Source organism: Salmo salar, chromosome 15 (genome assembly GCF_965601325.2).
Source record: "Salmo salar chromosome 15, fSalSal1, whole genome shotgun sequence".
In the NCBI taxonomy this organism is placed as follows: domain Eukaryota; kingdom Metazoa; phylum Chordata; class Actinopteri; order Salmoniformes; family Salmonidae; genus Salmo; species Salmo salar.
This window is the reverse complement of record NC_138305.1, coordinates 108,876,713-108,892,386: the sequence shown is the minus strand read 5'-3', so window position 1 is coordinate 108,892,386 and position 15,674 is coordinate 108,876,713. Positions and strand designations below refer to the sequence as shown.

At 42.5% G+C, this 15,674-nt stretch overlaps 1 protein-coding gene across 1 annotated transcript in view; it reads left to right on the top strand.

Annotated features, from left to right (window-relative positions):
* Positions 1–15,674, top strand: part of LOC106572876 (dnaJ homolog subfamily C member 5) — a 77,763-nt gene extending 62,089 nt beyond the window's left edge. Inside the window, exons 4-5 of the mRNA XM_014147420.3 lie at positions 147–318; positions 4,571–15,674. Of these exons, the coding sequence (XP_014002895.2) occupies positions 147–318; positions 4,571–4,674 (276 nt within the window). The 3' untranslated portion in view covers positions 4,675–15,674. The remainder of the gene's footprint in view (positions 1–146; positions 319–4,570) is intronic.

The window sequence follows — 15,674 nt, the reverse complement described above, 5'->3', positions numbered from 1 at the left end:
TGGGGGTTATGATTAGTCCCTGGTAAATGTAGTGATGGACGTGGACTTATGATTAGTAAATTCCACCCCTCAAGATCAATAAAACAAGTCATGAGTTTGTGTGCGTCACCTCCTTCTCTCTCCCTGACGGTCCCCTCTCTTTACAGGGCCTGTTCATCTTCTGTGGCCTGGCGACTGGCTGCTACTTCTGCTGCTGTCTGTGCTGCTGCTGTAACTGCTGCTGTGGGAAGTGTAAACCGCAGCCGCCTGTGGACCAGGAACCAGAGTTCTACATCTCCCCTGAAGACCTGGAGGCACAGATGCAGTCTGACGAGAGAGGTGAGGAGTTTAATCAATCAATCAATCAATAGAACTAGAGGTAAGAGAGATGAAGAGTTTAATCAATCAATCTGTTTTAAGTAGAGTGGATTTCCACTTGGTTAAATGAAGGGAAGACCGATAGAGAGGATTTGATCCCAGGTAGAGAACTGGTCAGTCCTCTGGTCATTATAACAGTTTAACTGGTCAGTCCTCTGGTCATTATAACAGTTTAACTGGTCAGTCCTCTGGTCATTATAACAGTTTAACTGGTCAGTCCTCTGGTCTTTATAACAGTTTAACTGGTCAGTCCTCTGGTCATTATAACAGTTTAACTGGTCAGTCCTCTGGTCATTATAACAGTTTAACTGGTCAGTCCTCTGGTCTTTATAACAGTTTAACTGGTCAGTCCTCTGGTCTTTATAACAGTTTAACTGGTCAGTCCTCTGGTCTTTATAACAGTTTAACTGGTCAGTCCTCTGGTCTTTATAACAGTTTAACTGGTCAGTCCTCTGGTCTTTATAACAGTTTAACTGGTCAGTCCTCTGGTCATTATAACAGTTTAACTGGTCAGTCCTCTGGTCTTTATAACAGTTTAACTGGTCAGTCCTCTGGTCATTATAACAGTTTAACTGGTCACTCCTCTGGTCTTTATAACAGTTTAACTGGTCAGTCCTCTGGTCATTATAACAGTTTAACTGGTCAGTCCTCTGGTCTTTATAACAGTTTAACTGGTCAGTCCTCTGGTCTTTATAACAGTTTAACTGGTCAGTCCTCTGGTCATTATAACAGTTTAACTGGTCAGTCCTCTGGTCATTATAACAGTTTAACTGGTCAGTCCTCTGGTCTTTATAACAGTTTAACTGGTCAGTCCTCTGGTCTTTATAACAGTTTAACTGGTCAGTCCTCTGGTCTGTATAACAGTTTAACTGGTCAGTCCTCTGGTCATTATAACAGTTTAACTGGTCAGTCCTCTGGTCTTTATAACAGTTTAACTGGTCAGTCCTCTGGTCATTATAACAGTTTAACTGGTCAGTCCTCTGGTCTTTATAACAGTTTAACTGGTCAGTCCTCTGGTCTTTATAACAGTTTAACTGGTCACTCCTCTGGTCTTTATAACAGTTTAACTGGTCAGTCCTCTGGTCATTATAACAGTTTAACTGGTCAGTCCTCTGGTCTTTATAACAGTTTAACTGGTCAGTCATCTGGTCTTTATAACAGTTTAACTGGTCAGTCCTCTGGTCATTATAACAGTTTAACTGGTCAGTCCTCTGGTCATTATAACAGTTTAACTGGTCAGTCCTCTGGTCTTTATAACAGTTTAACTGGTCAGTCCTCTGGTCTTTATAACAGTTTAACTGGTCAGTCCTCTGGTCATTATAACAGTTTAACTGGTCAGTCCTCTGGTCATTATAACAGTTTAACTGGTCAGTCCTCTGGTCTTTATAACAGTTTAACTGGTCAGTCCTCTGGTCATTATAACAGTTTAACTGGTCAGTCCTCTGGTCTTTATAACAGTTTAACTGGTCAGTCCTCTGGTCATTATAACAGTTTAACTGGTCAGTCCTCTGGTCTTTATAACAGTTTAACTGGTCAGTCCTCTGGTCATTATAACAGTTTAACTGGTCAGTCCTCTGGTCTTTATAACAGTTTAACTGGTCAGTCCTCTGGTCTTTATAACAGTTTAACTGGTCAGTCCTCTGGTCATTATAACAGTTTAACTGGTCAGTCCTCTGGTCTTTATAACAGTTTAACTGGTCAGTCCTCTGGTCATTATAACAGTTTAACTGGTCAGTCCTCTGGTCTTTATAACAGTTTAACTGGTCAGTCCTCTGGTCTTTATAACAGTTTAACTGGTCAGTCCTCTGGTCTTTATAACAGTTTAACTGGTCAGTCCTCTGGTCTTTATAACAGTTTAACTGGTCAGTCCTCTGGTCATTATAACAGTTTAACTGGTCAGTCCTCTGGTCATTATAACAGTTTAACTGGTCAGTCCTCTGGTCATTATAACAGTTTAACTGGTCAGTCCTCTGGTCTTTATAACAGTTTAACTGGTCAGTCCTCTGGTCATTATAACAGTTTAACTGGTCAGTCCTCTGGTCATTATAACAGTTTAACTGGTCAGTCCTCTGGTCTTTATAACAGTTTAACTGGTCAGTCCAACCTGTGTATGTGCCAACAGAAATTGTATTTTAATTCCATAATTTTTCATTTGTATTAGATGATTGCATTTCAATTTGTAATACAGAAATTGATTTATTGACTTAATAAATGTAATTTGTACTTCAATATTTGAGACCGAATTTAGTAAATATTGCAATGTTTTAAAATTCGTTTTAATTGAATATTCAAATTCAATATTTATATATTCAATTTCAATATGGTAGATTGTGATTATCATAGAGGGGAACAGGAAGCACATCCATGTTCCAGAGAGGCTTTGCTTTCAGGAATGGGGGTTATAACAGTTTATAGCCAAAACAGTTCAAATGCTAGAGCCAAATTCATAGGAAGAAAATTAATTCAACATGCCAAATTGGCTTCAGAGCCCGCCAGAAGCTTCTGTTTACCACAGTGAGCTTTTAATTGTATCAAATCAAAGTTTATTTGTCACTTGCGCCGAATACAACAGGTGTAGATCTTACAGTAAAATGCTGAATACAACAGGTGTAGAGTCCTTACAGTGAAATGCTGAATACAACAGGTGTAGTAGACCTCACAGTGAAATGCTGAATACAACAGGTGTAGTAGACCTCACAGTGAAATGCTGAATACAACAGGTGTAGTAGACCTCACAGTGAAATGCTGAATACAACAGGTGTAGTAGACCTCACAGTGAAATGCTGAATACAACAGGTGTAGTAGACCTCACAGTGAAATGCTGAATACAACAGGTGTAGTAGACCTCACAGTGAAATGCTGAATACAACAGGTGTAGTAGACCTTACAGTGAAATGCTGAATACAACAGGTGTAGTAGACCTCACAGTGAAATGCTGAATACAACAGCTGTAGTAGACCTTACAGTGAAATGCTGAATACAACAGGTGTAGTAGACCTTACAGTGAAATGCTGAATACAACAGGTGTAGTAGACCTCACAGTGAAATGCTGAATACAACAGGTGTAGTAGACCTTACAGTGAAATGCTGAATAACAGGTGTAGACCTCACAGTGAAATGCTGAATACAACAGGTGTAGTAGACCTCACAGTGAAATACTGAATACAACAGGTGTAGTAGACCTCACAGTGAAATGCTGAATACAACAGGTGTAGTAGACCTTACAGTGAAATGCTGAATACAACAGGTGTAGTAGACCTTACAGTGAAATGCTGAATACAACAGGTGTAGTAGACCTTACAGTGAAATGCTGAATACAACAGGTGTAGTAGACCTTAGGGTGAAATGCTGAATACAACAGGTGTAGTAGACCTCACAGTGAAATGCTGAATACAACAGGTGTAGTAGACCTTACAGTGAAATGCTGAATACACAGGTGTAGAGCCTCACAGTGAAATGCTGAATACAACAGGTGTAGTAGACCTCACAGTGAAATGCTGAATACAACAGGTGTAGTAGACCTTACAGTGAAATGCTGAATACAACAGGTGTAGTAGACCTTACAGTGAAATGCTGAATACAACAGGTGTAGTAGACCTCACAGTGAAATGCTTACGAATTGTATCTGTTCTCCTCTACTTTTCCTGGCTGGCAAAGTACCAGGATTTTGTTTCTGGTTTAGAATCTGAATTTAGAGAACTGAATTAAAAAAAATGGAATCTGAATTTCATCTGAGAAGTTGAATATATGAAACTATGATTAACTTGAAATTGTAGTTTGTAAACTCGAGACACCCTTAATAAAAGCAACATCTACCGTATTGAAACTAAATATATCAAGTTCCACTTGAATATTCAATTACATTGAAATTAAATTTAACTGAATGCAATGTACACTCAATTCCGTTTCAAACCATGAAATACAAGTTCAATTTATGAATTCAATGATTTAAATTTGTGCATCACAAATAAAATAAAAAATCTTAAATTCAAGTTCAATATCCTAATACAAATTCCAAAATTATGCAATTCAAATACAATTTCGTCTGGCACTGAAATCGCTCCGTATGGGTTGGTCATTAGAACAGTTTAACTCTGGTCAGTCCAACATGGGCCTGTGGATTGGTCATGTGGTTGAAGCTGCCACCAATCACAGTTATTTAGATTTGTAACATCTGTGTGTGTGTTGTTCACCCCCCCCCCCCCCCCCCCAGACGTTGGTGGTGACCCCATCATGATGCAGCCGTCCGGAACAGAGACCACCAGGCTGACGTCAGACAACCACTCCTCCTACCGGACCGACACCGGATACAACTAAACCCCCTGTACCCCTACCCTCTACACCGGATACAACTAAACCCCCTGTACCCCTACCCTCTACACCGGATACAGCTAAACCCCCTGTACCCCTACCCTCTACACCAGATACAACTAAACCCCCTGTACCCCTACCCTCTACACCGGATACAGCTAAACCCCCTGTACCCCTACCCTCTACACCGGATACAACTAAACCCCCTGTACCCCTACCCTCTACACCAGATACAGCTAAACCCCCTGTACCCCTACCCTCTACACCGGATACAGCTAAACCCCCTGTACCCCTACCCTCGACACCGGATACAGCTAAACCCCCCCTGTACCCCTACCCTCTACACCGGATACAACTAAACCCCCTGTACCCCTACCCTCTGTACCCCTACCCTCTACACCAGATACAACTAAACCCCCTGTACCCCTACCCTCTACACCGGATACAACTAAACCCCCTGTACCCCTACCCTCTACACCGGATACAACTAAACCCCCTGTACCCCTACCCTCTACACCGGATACAGCTAAACCCCCTGTACCCCTACCCTCTACACCGGATACAACTAAACCCCCTGTACCCCTACCCTCTGTACCCCTACCCTCTACACCAGATACAACTAAACCCCCTGTACCCCTACCCTCTACACCGGATACAGCTAAACCCCCCCTGTACCCCTACCCTCTACACCGGATACAACTAAACCCCCTGTACCCCTACCCTCGACACCGGATACAACTAAACCCCCTGTACCCCTACCCTCGACACCGGATACAGCTAAACCCCCCCTGTACCCCTACCCTCGACACCGGATACAACTAAACCCCCTGTACCCCTACCCTCGACACCGGATACAACTAAACCCTCTGTACCCCTACCCTCGACATCGGATACAGCTAAACCCCCCCTGTACTCCTACCCTCTACACCGGATACAACTAAACCCCCTGTACCCCTACCCTCTACACCGGATACAGCTAAACCCCCTCTACCCCTACCCTCTACACCGGATACAACTAAACCCCCTGTACCCCTACCCTCTACACCGGATACAACTAAACCCCCTGTACCCCTACCCTCTACACCGGATACAACTAAACCCCCTGTACCCCTACCCTCTACACCGGATACAACTAAACCCCCTGTACCCCTACCCTCTACACCGGATACAACTAAACCCCCTGTACCCCTACCCTCTACACCGGATACAACTAAACCCCCTGTACCCCTACCCTCTACACCGGATACAGCTAAACCCCCTCTACCCCTACCCTCTACACCAGATACAACTAAACCCCCTGTACCCCTACCCTCTACACCGGATACAACTAAACCCCCTGTACCCCTACCCTCTGTACCCCTACCCTCTACACCAGATACAACTAAACCCCCTGTACCCCTACCCTCTACACCGGATACAGCTAAACCCCCTCTACCCCTACCCTCGACACCGGATACAACTAAACCCCCTGTACCCCTACCCTCTACACCGGATACAACTAAACCCCCTGTACCCCTACCCTCTGTACCCCTACCCTCTACACCAGATACAACTAAACCCCCTGTACCCCTACCCTCTACACCGGATACAGCTAAACCCCCCCTGTACCCCTACCCTCTACACCGGATACAACTAAACCCCCTGTACCCCTACCCTCGACACCGGATACAACTAAACCCCCTGTACCCCTACCCTCGACACCGGATACAACTAAACCCTCTGTACCCCTACCCTCGACATCGGATACAGCTAAACCCCCCCTGTACTCCTACCCTCTACACCGGATACAACTAAACCCCCTGTACCCCTACCCTCTACACCGGATACAACTAAACCCCCTGTACCCCTACCCTCGACATCGGATACAACTAAACCCCCTGTACCCCTACCCTCGACACCGGATACAGCTAAACCCTCTGTACCCCTACCCTCTACACTGGATACAACTAAACCCCCTGTACCCCTACCCTCTAAACCCCTACCCTCTACACCCCTACCCTCTACACCCCATGCCCTACACCACTATCCTGCCTCTGAGAAAGAGAGTAGAGGACACATGGCAAGAGAGAGAGGAAGATGGCAAGGAAGATGAGGAAGTCAAAGGAAGTAGCATATCTTTGGTAGTGTGTACGCAGCTCGCCTTGCTCCATCTAACAGATTTAGAGATTTTTTTTTTTCACAAACAAAATGTAAAGTAATGTAACGCGTTACTTTCCACACAAAGTAATATATAAGTAAGGGATTTTTGTATATACTTTTTATTTATTTAACTAGGCAATTCAGTTAAGATCAAAAGAGGACTGGCCACCCCTCATAGCCTGGTTCCTCTCTAGGTTTCTTCCTAGGTTTTGGCCTTTCTAGGGAGTTTTTCCCTGCATTGCTTGCTGTTTGGGGTTTTAGGCTGGGTTTCTGTACAGCACTTTGAGATATCAGCTGATGTACGAAGGGCTATATAAATACATTTGATTTGATTATTTACAATGACGGCCTGCCGGGGAACAGTGGGTTAACTGCCTTGTTCAGGGGCAGAACTACAGATTTTTACCTTGTCAGCTCGGGGATTCGATCTAGCGACCTTTCGGTTACTGGCCCAACTAAGGTAATATATATATAAGTAAGGGGTAAAGAGATATATCTAGTAAGGGATAAGGTAATATAGAAGTAGGGGATAAGGTAATATAGAAGTAGGGGATAAGGTAATATAGAAGTAGGGGATAAGGTAATATAGAAGTAGGGGATAAGGTAATATAGAAGTAGGGGATAAGGTAATATAGAAGTTGGGGATAAGGTAATATAGAAGTAAGGGATAAGGTAATATAGAAGTAAGGGAGGAAGACGTCGACGTTCTGCGCATTACCTTGGAAATAATGGAGGACAAGGCAGAGCCGAGTCCCTTTGCGGAGGTCATTTTTCCAAGGTAGAGTACACAACGTCGGCGTTTTATTCCGCTTATACCACAGTTACCAAAGAGAACAATACTAAAGCACACATTTATCGGTAGGAAGAAGAAAAAAAACATTTTTGAGAGAATTCATGCTTTCTCATCTTTTGGTTGCTATACTTTCCTTCTTATCGCTTGCTTGCTAGCTAGCCAACTAGCTACGGCTAACACAGTCATGACGTCTGCAGCCAGAATAACAGCAAAGTAGCTGGATTTGCATTTTGTGTTTTAAGCTGTTTTCTAGTGACATTCATTTGGATAATGAGCCGATGATCCCAAATGTTGCATGGCATAGTGGCTTCTCATCATTATCGTTGAGATCACATTGCATATCAAACGCTAGGCTAGACGCTAGCAAAATAGCTAATATGACAACCCGAATTCAAACTTATCAGTTGCTGAAAACAGCTGGACAAACTCGAAATTTCATGTGTTGAGGATTTGAAAGCATAGCGCCACTTGCGTCATGACTACAGTAGGGACCGGAGAAAATCATGTTCATCACACACCACGTTAGGTCAACATATGCTCAACAACAACAAAAATAATAATAATCAATTGCTAGCTATATACGGTTTTCTTCATTAGACCTGCGTTTTAGAATGTATCCAATTTCAGTTTGGGGGGTTGTTGGTTTAGCTTTCTGTAACTTTGTAGTATGGGCGTCATGATTGCAAGGTGTCCCCATATCTTTTTTAACTGTCCCGTTATCTGGTTTTAATGTCCCATCTGTCCCGTTATCTGGTTTTAATGTCCCATCTGTCCCGTTATCTGGTTTTAATGTCCCATCTGTCCCGTTATCTGGTTTTAATGTCCCATCTGTCCCGTTATCTGGTTTTAATGTCACATCTGTCCCGTTATCTGGTTTTAATGTTCAACTGTCCCGTTATCGGGTTTTAATGTCCCATCTGTCCCGTTATCTGGTTTTAATGTCCCATCTGTCCCGTTATCTGGTCTTAATGTCCAATCTGTCCCGTTATCTGGTTTTAATGTCCCTTCTGTCCCGTTATCTGGTTTTAATGTCCCATCTGTCCCGTTATCTGGTTTTAATGTCCCATCTGTCCCGTTATCTGGTTTTAATGTCCCAACTGTCCCGTTATCTGGTTTTAATGTCCCAACTGTCCCGTTATCTGGTTTTAATGTCCCATCTGTCCCGTTATCTGGTTTTAATGTCCAACTGTCCCGTTATCGGGTTTTAATGTCCCATCTGTCCCGTTATCTGGTTTTAATGTCCCATCTGTCCCGTTATCTGGTCTTAATGTCCCATCTGTCCCGTTATCTGGTTTTAATGTCCCATCTGTCCCGTTATCTGGTTTTAATGTCCCATCTGTCCCGTTATCTGGTTTTAATGTCCCATCTGTCCCGTTATCTGGTTTTAATGTTCCATCTGTCCCGTTATCTGGTTTTAATGTCCCATCTGTCCCGTTATCTGGTTTTAATGTCCCATCTGTCCCGTTATCTGGTTTTAATGTCCCATCTGTCCCGTTATCTGGTTTTAATGTCCAACTGTCCCGTTATCTGGTCTTAATGTCCAACTGTCCCGTTATCTGGTTTTAATGTCCCATCTGTCCCGTTATCTGGTTTTAATGTCCCATCTGTCCCGTTATCTGGTTTTAATGTCCCATCTGTCCCGTTATCTGGTTTTAATGTCCAACTGTCCCGTTATCTGGTTTTAATGTCCAACTGTCCCGTTATCTGGTTTTAATGTTTATCTGTCCCGTTATCTGGTTTTAATGTCCAACTGTCCCGTTATCTGGTTTTAATGTCCAACTGTCCCGTTATCTGGTTTTAATGTCCATCTGTCCCGTTATCTGGTTTTAATGTCCAACTGTCCCGTTATCTGGTTTTAATGTCCAACTGTCCCGTTATCTGGTTTTAATGTCCCATCTGTCCCGTTATCTGGTTTTAATGTCCCAACTGTCCCGTTATCTGGTTTTAATGTCCAACTGTCCCGTTATCTGGTTTTAATGTCCCATCTGTCCCGTTATCTGGTTTTAATGTCCCATCTGTCCCGTTATCTGGTTTTAATGTCCAACTGTCCCGTTATCTGGTCTTAATGTCCCATCTGTCCCGTTATCTGGTTTTAATGTCCAATCTGTCCCGTTATCTGGTTTTAATGTTCCACCTGTCCCGTTATCTGGTTTTAATGTTCCACCTGTCCCGTTATCTGGTCTTAATGTCCCATCTGTCCCGTTATCTGGTCTTAATGTCCCATCTGTCCCGTTATCTGGTTTTAATGTCCCATCTGTCCCGTTATCTGGTTTTAATGTCCCATCTGTCCCGTTATCTGGTTTTAATGTCCAACTGTCCCGTTATCTGGTTTTAATGTCCCATCTGTCCCGTTATCTGGTTTTAATGTCCCATCTGTCCCGTTATCTGGTTTTAATGTCCCAACTGTCCCGTTATCTGGTTTTAATGTCCCAACTGTCCCGTTATCTGGTTTTAATGTCCAACTGTCCCGTTATCTGGTTTTAATGTCCAACTGTCCCGTTATCTGGTTTTAATGTCCCAACTGTCCCGTTATCTGGTTTTAATGTCCAACTGTCCCGTTATCTGGTTTTAATGTCCAACTGTCCCGTTATCTGGTTTTAATGTCCCATCTGTCCCGTTATCTGGTCTTAATGTCCCATCTGTCCCGTTATCTGGTTTTAATGTCCCATCTGTCCCGTTATCTGGTTTTAATGTCCAACTGTCCCGTTATCTGGTTTTTATGTCCAACTGTCCCGTTATCTGGTCTTAATGTCCAACTGTCCCGTTATCTGGTTTTAATGTCCAACTGTCCCGTTATCTGGTTTTAATGTCCATCTGTCCCGTTATCTGGTTTTAATGTCCAACTGTCCCGTTATCTGGTTTTAATGTCCAACTGTCCCGTTATCTGGTTTTAATGTCCCATCTGTCCCGTTATCTGGTTTTAATGTCCAACTGTCCCGTTATCTGGTTTTAATGTTCCAACTGTCCCGTTATCTGGTTTTAATGTCCCATCTGTCCCGTTATCTGGTTTTAATGTCCCAACTGTCCCGTTATCTGGTTTTAATGTCCCATCTGTCCCGTTATCTGGTTTTAATGTCCCATCTGTCCCGTTATCTGGTTTTAATGTCCCATCTGTCCCGTTATCTGGTTTTAATGTCCAACTGTCCCGTTATCTGGTTTTAATGTCCCATCTGTCCCGTTATCTGGTTTTAATGTCCCATCTGTCCCGTTATCTGGTTTTAATGTCCAACTGTCCCGTTATCTGGTTTTAATGTCCCATCTGTCCCGTTATCTGGTTTTAATGTCCCATCTGTCCCGTTATCTGGTTTTAATGTCCAACTGTCCCGTTATCTGGTTTTAATGTCCCATCTGTCCCGTTATCTGGTTTTAATGTCCCATCTGTCCCGTTATCTGGTTTTAATGTCCAACTGTCCCGTTATCTGGTTTTAATGTCCCATCTGTCCCGTTATCTGGTTTTAATGTTCCATCTGTCCCGTTATCTGGTTTTAATGTCCCAACTGTCCCGTTATCTGGTTTTAATGTCCCAACTGTCCCGTTATCTGGTTTTAATGTCCAACTGTCCCGTTATCTGGTTTTAATGTCCAACTGTCCCGTTATCTGGTTTTAATGTCCCAACTGTCCCGTTATCTGGTTTTAATGTCCAACTGTCCCGTTATCTGGTTTTAATGTCCCAACTGTCCCGTTATCTGGTTTTAATGTCCAACTGTCCCGTTATCTGGTTTTAATGTCCAACTGTCCCGTTATCTGGTTTTAATGTCCCATCTGTCCCGTTATCTGGTCTTAATGTCCCATCTGTCCCGTTATCTGGTTTTAATGTCCCATCTGTCCCGTTATCTGGTTTTAATGTCCAACTGTCCCGTTATCTGGTTTTTATGTCCAACTGTCCCGTTATCTGGTTTTAATGTTTCATCTGTCCCGTTATCTGGTTTTAATGTCCCAACTGTCCCGTTATCTGGTTTTAATGTCCCAACTGTCCCGTTATCTGGTTTTAATGTCCATTCTAGATTGCCCTTCTAGCCAATCAGAAACTAATATTCAACAAAGCTGTGTTATAATGTAAAGTAATACCTTAGTTTTGTTTTAAACTAATCCCAACACTGCTACTAAACTCACGGCAACAACTTGTCTGAGGCATTTCTGATCTGTTAGTCTCTTGGAAGGGTTTTGTCTTTGTTTCCCTGTGTTTTAATATCCGTTTCCACCTTGTCTGTCTGGGTTGGAGTTTAGAGAGAATGTTATTTTAGGCTTGTTTCTGACTCCGAAAGCAGGAAGTAGATCCTTCAAAGCAGGAAGTTAATTTAAAATCATTGCTTTTAATGAAAATTCCACTATACTTTGGACAATCATGGCAGGCAGCTGAGGCAGAGCTGTGTCTTAAACTTGTACCTCACCCACAATACTTGGTCTTCTCTCCTGTGTTATTGTATGTAGTTGTTGTTGTTGTTGTTTGTAAACTCAGGCTCCCTTTTTATCTAATATTAGGTTTTGGTTGAAGATCTGATTTAATTTTTTATTTCACCTTTATTTAACCAGGTAGGCTAGTTGAGAACAAGTTCTCATTTACAACTGCGACCTGGCCAAGATAAAGCATAGCAATTCAACACATACAACAACACAGAGTTGCACATAAACAAAACAGTCAATAATACAGTAGAACAAAAGAAAACAAAAGGTCTATATACAGTGAGTGCAAATGAGGTAAGTTAAGGCAATAAATAGGCCATGGTGGCGAAGTAATTATAATATAGCAATTAAACACTGGAATGGTAGATGTGCAGAAGATGAATGTGCAAGTAGAGATACTGGGGTGCAAAGGAGCAAGATAAATAAATAAATACAGTATGGGGATGAGGTAGGTAGATGGGCTGTTTACAGATGGGCTATGTACAGGTGCAGTGATCTGTGAGCTGCTCTGACAGCTGGTGCTTAAAGCTAGTGAGGGAGATATGAGTCTCCAGCTTCAGAGATTTTTGTAGTTCGTTCCAGTCATTGGCAGCAGAGACGACCAAAGGAGGAATTGGCTTTGGGGGTGACCAGTGAGATATACCTGCTGGAGCACGTGCTACGAGTGGGTTAACATTCGGTATCAAAAATATGCAAAAATGGAGAAAATCAGAAAATACTTTTTCACGGAATGGTATTCCAAATTTTACACTTACACCGCTCCATCGAAGATTCAAATACTGCTCGCTTTTGTCCTGGACTTGACTTTTTTTCGTACTCATGCTAAGCTAGCAGTAGCCACAGTATCTTCTGGCAAATTACACCTACCTATACTTTTATTGTGGATATAGTATAGTATGGACAGTGGAATGATTTCCATTAATTTCTCTGAGAACAATCTCTTCATTAAACTCCATGTCATCAGGCGGATGCTTTCCCTCTTCCTCTACTTTCTCCTCCTCTTCCTCTGCTCTGGCTCTCTGTGTTTTCTCTCCAATACTACAACTACTACCACTGCTACAACCTCAACGCTCACACGTGTGTGTACACACTACAGTGTGTGTGTGTGTGTGTACACACTACAGTGTGTGTGTGTTAGTGTAGTCCAAATGTCTCACTCTCTGAACCTGGCACTACCACAAATCCATTCGACTGCTTGTTTTAGTTTTCAGATTTTCTGTGAGGAAGTAATGTTAAATGTAAATGGTATGTTAGGATTTTATTAAGTTGTGTCTATTTTGAGTTTCGCAAAACAACCAAGTTTATTTTTTTATTTATTTTTTGTTCAGTAGATTATTTTAGTTTTTATTGATGTTGTATGAGAAGGGAGGATAATATTTAAGATATCCAAAGTAGTGGTTGTCTGTTGGCCTACAGCTCTGTATGTAGTCCAGCTCTGCAACTGAATGACATCCTATTCCCTATGTAGTGCACTACTTTTGACCAGAGTCCTATGGGCCTTGATCAAAAAGTAGTGCACTACATAGGGATTACGGTACTATTTGGGACGTTAACAAAAAAAAAAACCCAGTTTACAACAATCAAGCAGCATCAGGTGCTAGGTTTCTCAGCACCCTCAGTAGTCTTCTAAACACTTCAAGTGTTGTACGTTTCCAGTAACTTTCCCCAAATCCTCTGGTTTTCTAAATAATTCAGGGATTCTAGGAATTTCAGGGAAAGTTACTGGAATTTTGCAACCCTTAGCCCCCCCCCCCCCCCCCCCCCCCCCCCCCCCCCACTAGCACTCTGTTACTCCTTGGACTCTAGCCAATCATCTTTGAGCAGCGTGGCGGTTGTATGTAAGCGTGATGTAACGCGGTGATGAATCTCGTGTGTTTTTAGATGTATTGTTGTCAGACCTGGTTTCACCTCGTGTTTTTGGGAGGTTGTGTGTTATATACTCACACCTTTTCAGTGTCAATCTAACCTTTTTATCTACTTGTCAATTTTATTTTGTCATAGCCTGAGTGCCAGTCTGTTTATGCGATCATACCATCTCCTTGTAATGGATAAGGACATTAATGGTGGCAAGAGAAAACACATCTGGGACCAGGCTAACTGGTAACAAACAGGTCTGGGACCAGGCTAACTGGTAATAAACACATCTGGGACCAGGCTAACTGGTAACAAACAGGTCTGGGACCAGGCTAACTGGTAATAAACACATCTGGGACCAGGCTAACTGGCAACAAACAGATCTGGGACCAGGCTAACTGGCAACAAACAGGTCTGGGACCAGGCTAACTGGCAACAAACTGGTCTGGGACCAGGCTAACTGGTAACAAACAGGTCTGGGACCAGGCTAACTGGTAACAAACAGATCTGGGACCAGGCTAACTGGCAACAAACAGATCTGGGACCAGGCTAACTGGCAACAAACAGATCTGGGACCAGGCTAACTGGCAACAAACAGATCTGGGACCAGGCTAACTGGCAACAAACAGATCTGGGACCAGGCTAACTGGCAACAAACAGATCTGGGACCAGGCTAACTGGTAACAAACAGATCTGGGACCAGGCTAACTGGCAACAAACAGATCTGGGACCAGGCTAACTGGCAACAAACAGATCTGGGACCAGGCTAACTGGCAACAAACAGATCTGGGACCAGGCTAACTGGTAACAAACAGATCTGGGACCAGGCTAACTGTCAACAAACAGACCTGGGACCAGGCTAACTGTCAACAAACAGATCTGGGACCAGGCTAACTGGTAATAAACACATCTGGGACCTAACTGGCAACAAACAGATCTGGGACCAGGCTAACTGGTAACAAACAGGTCTGGGACCAGGCTAACTGGTAATAAACACATCTGGGACCAGGCTAACTGGCAACAAACAGATCTGGGACCAGGCTCATTTTATTCCCTCCTTTCTTTTAATTTATTTCTAAGAAGATTCTATTATCAAGTGAGACATTTTTAATTGGTTGTAGTTGTCCTTCAATGTCCCGCCCACTGCAGTCAAATTTTTTATTTAATTTGATTGGTTGTATTACGACGGAGATGTGGTTGTCCCACCTAGCTATCGTATGATGAATGCACTAACTAAGTCGCTCTGGATAAGAATATCTGTCATCATGATGACGGTGACAAATGAAATGCTATTTCTGTGACCTCTTTCTCCTCTGTGATTATTAAACATGCAACTTGTCTGAATTAATGCAATGTGTATACAATACTAAGTTATACCGGATCAAGAAAAAACATTATTTTAGAAACATACAACAAAAAAAGTTAGTGTGAATATAACGAGAAGATTATAATGACACTTTAATTTATTGCATTTTTGTTCTCTTATTAATAAATGAATGTCGTTTTTTTATTTTTTATTTAACTTGGCAAGTCAGTGAAGAACAAATTCTTATTTACAATGACAGCCTACCCTGGACGACGCTGGGACAATTTGTGCACCGCCCTATGGGACTCCCAATCACGGCTGTTAGTGAAGTGTAAATGGTATGTAACTAGGTGTGGCCATTTTGAATGACAGGTTCATATCTGCTGTACATTTAGTGGAAGAGCGTAGAAGTTAGGATTTATGTTTTAGCATGGTCGTCTAATGTGTCTGAAAGAGAGAACGATGATCATTTATCTGATGTGCTGTTGTAAAATAAATGTTTGATGCTTA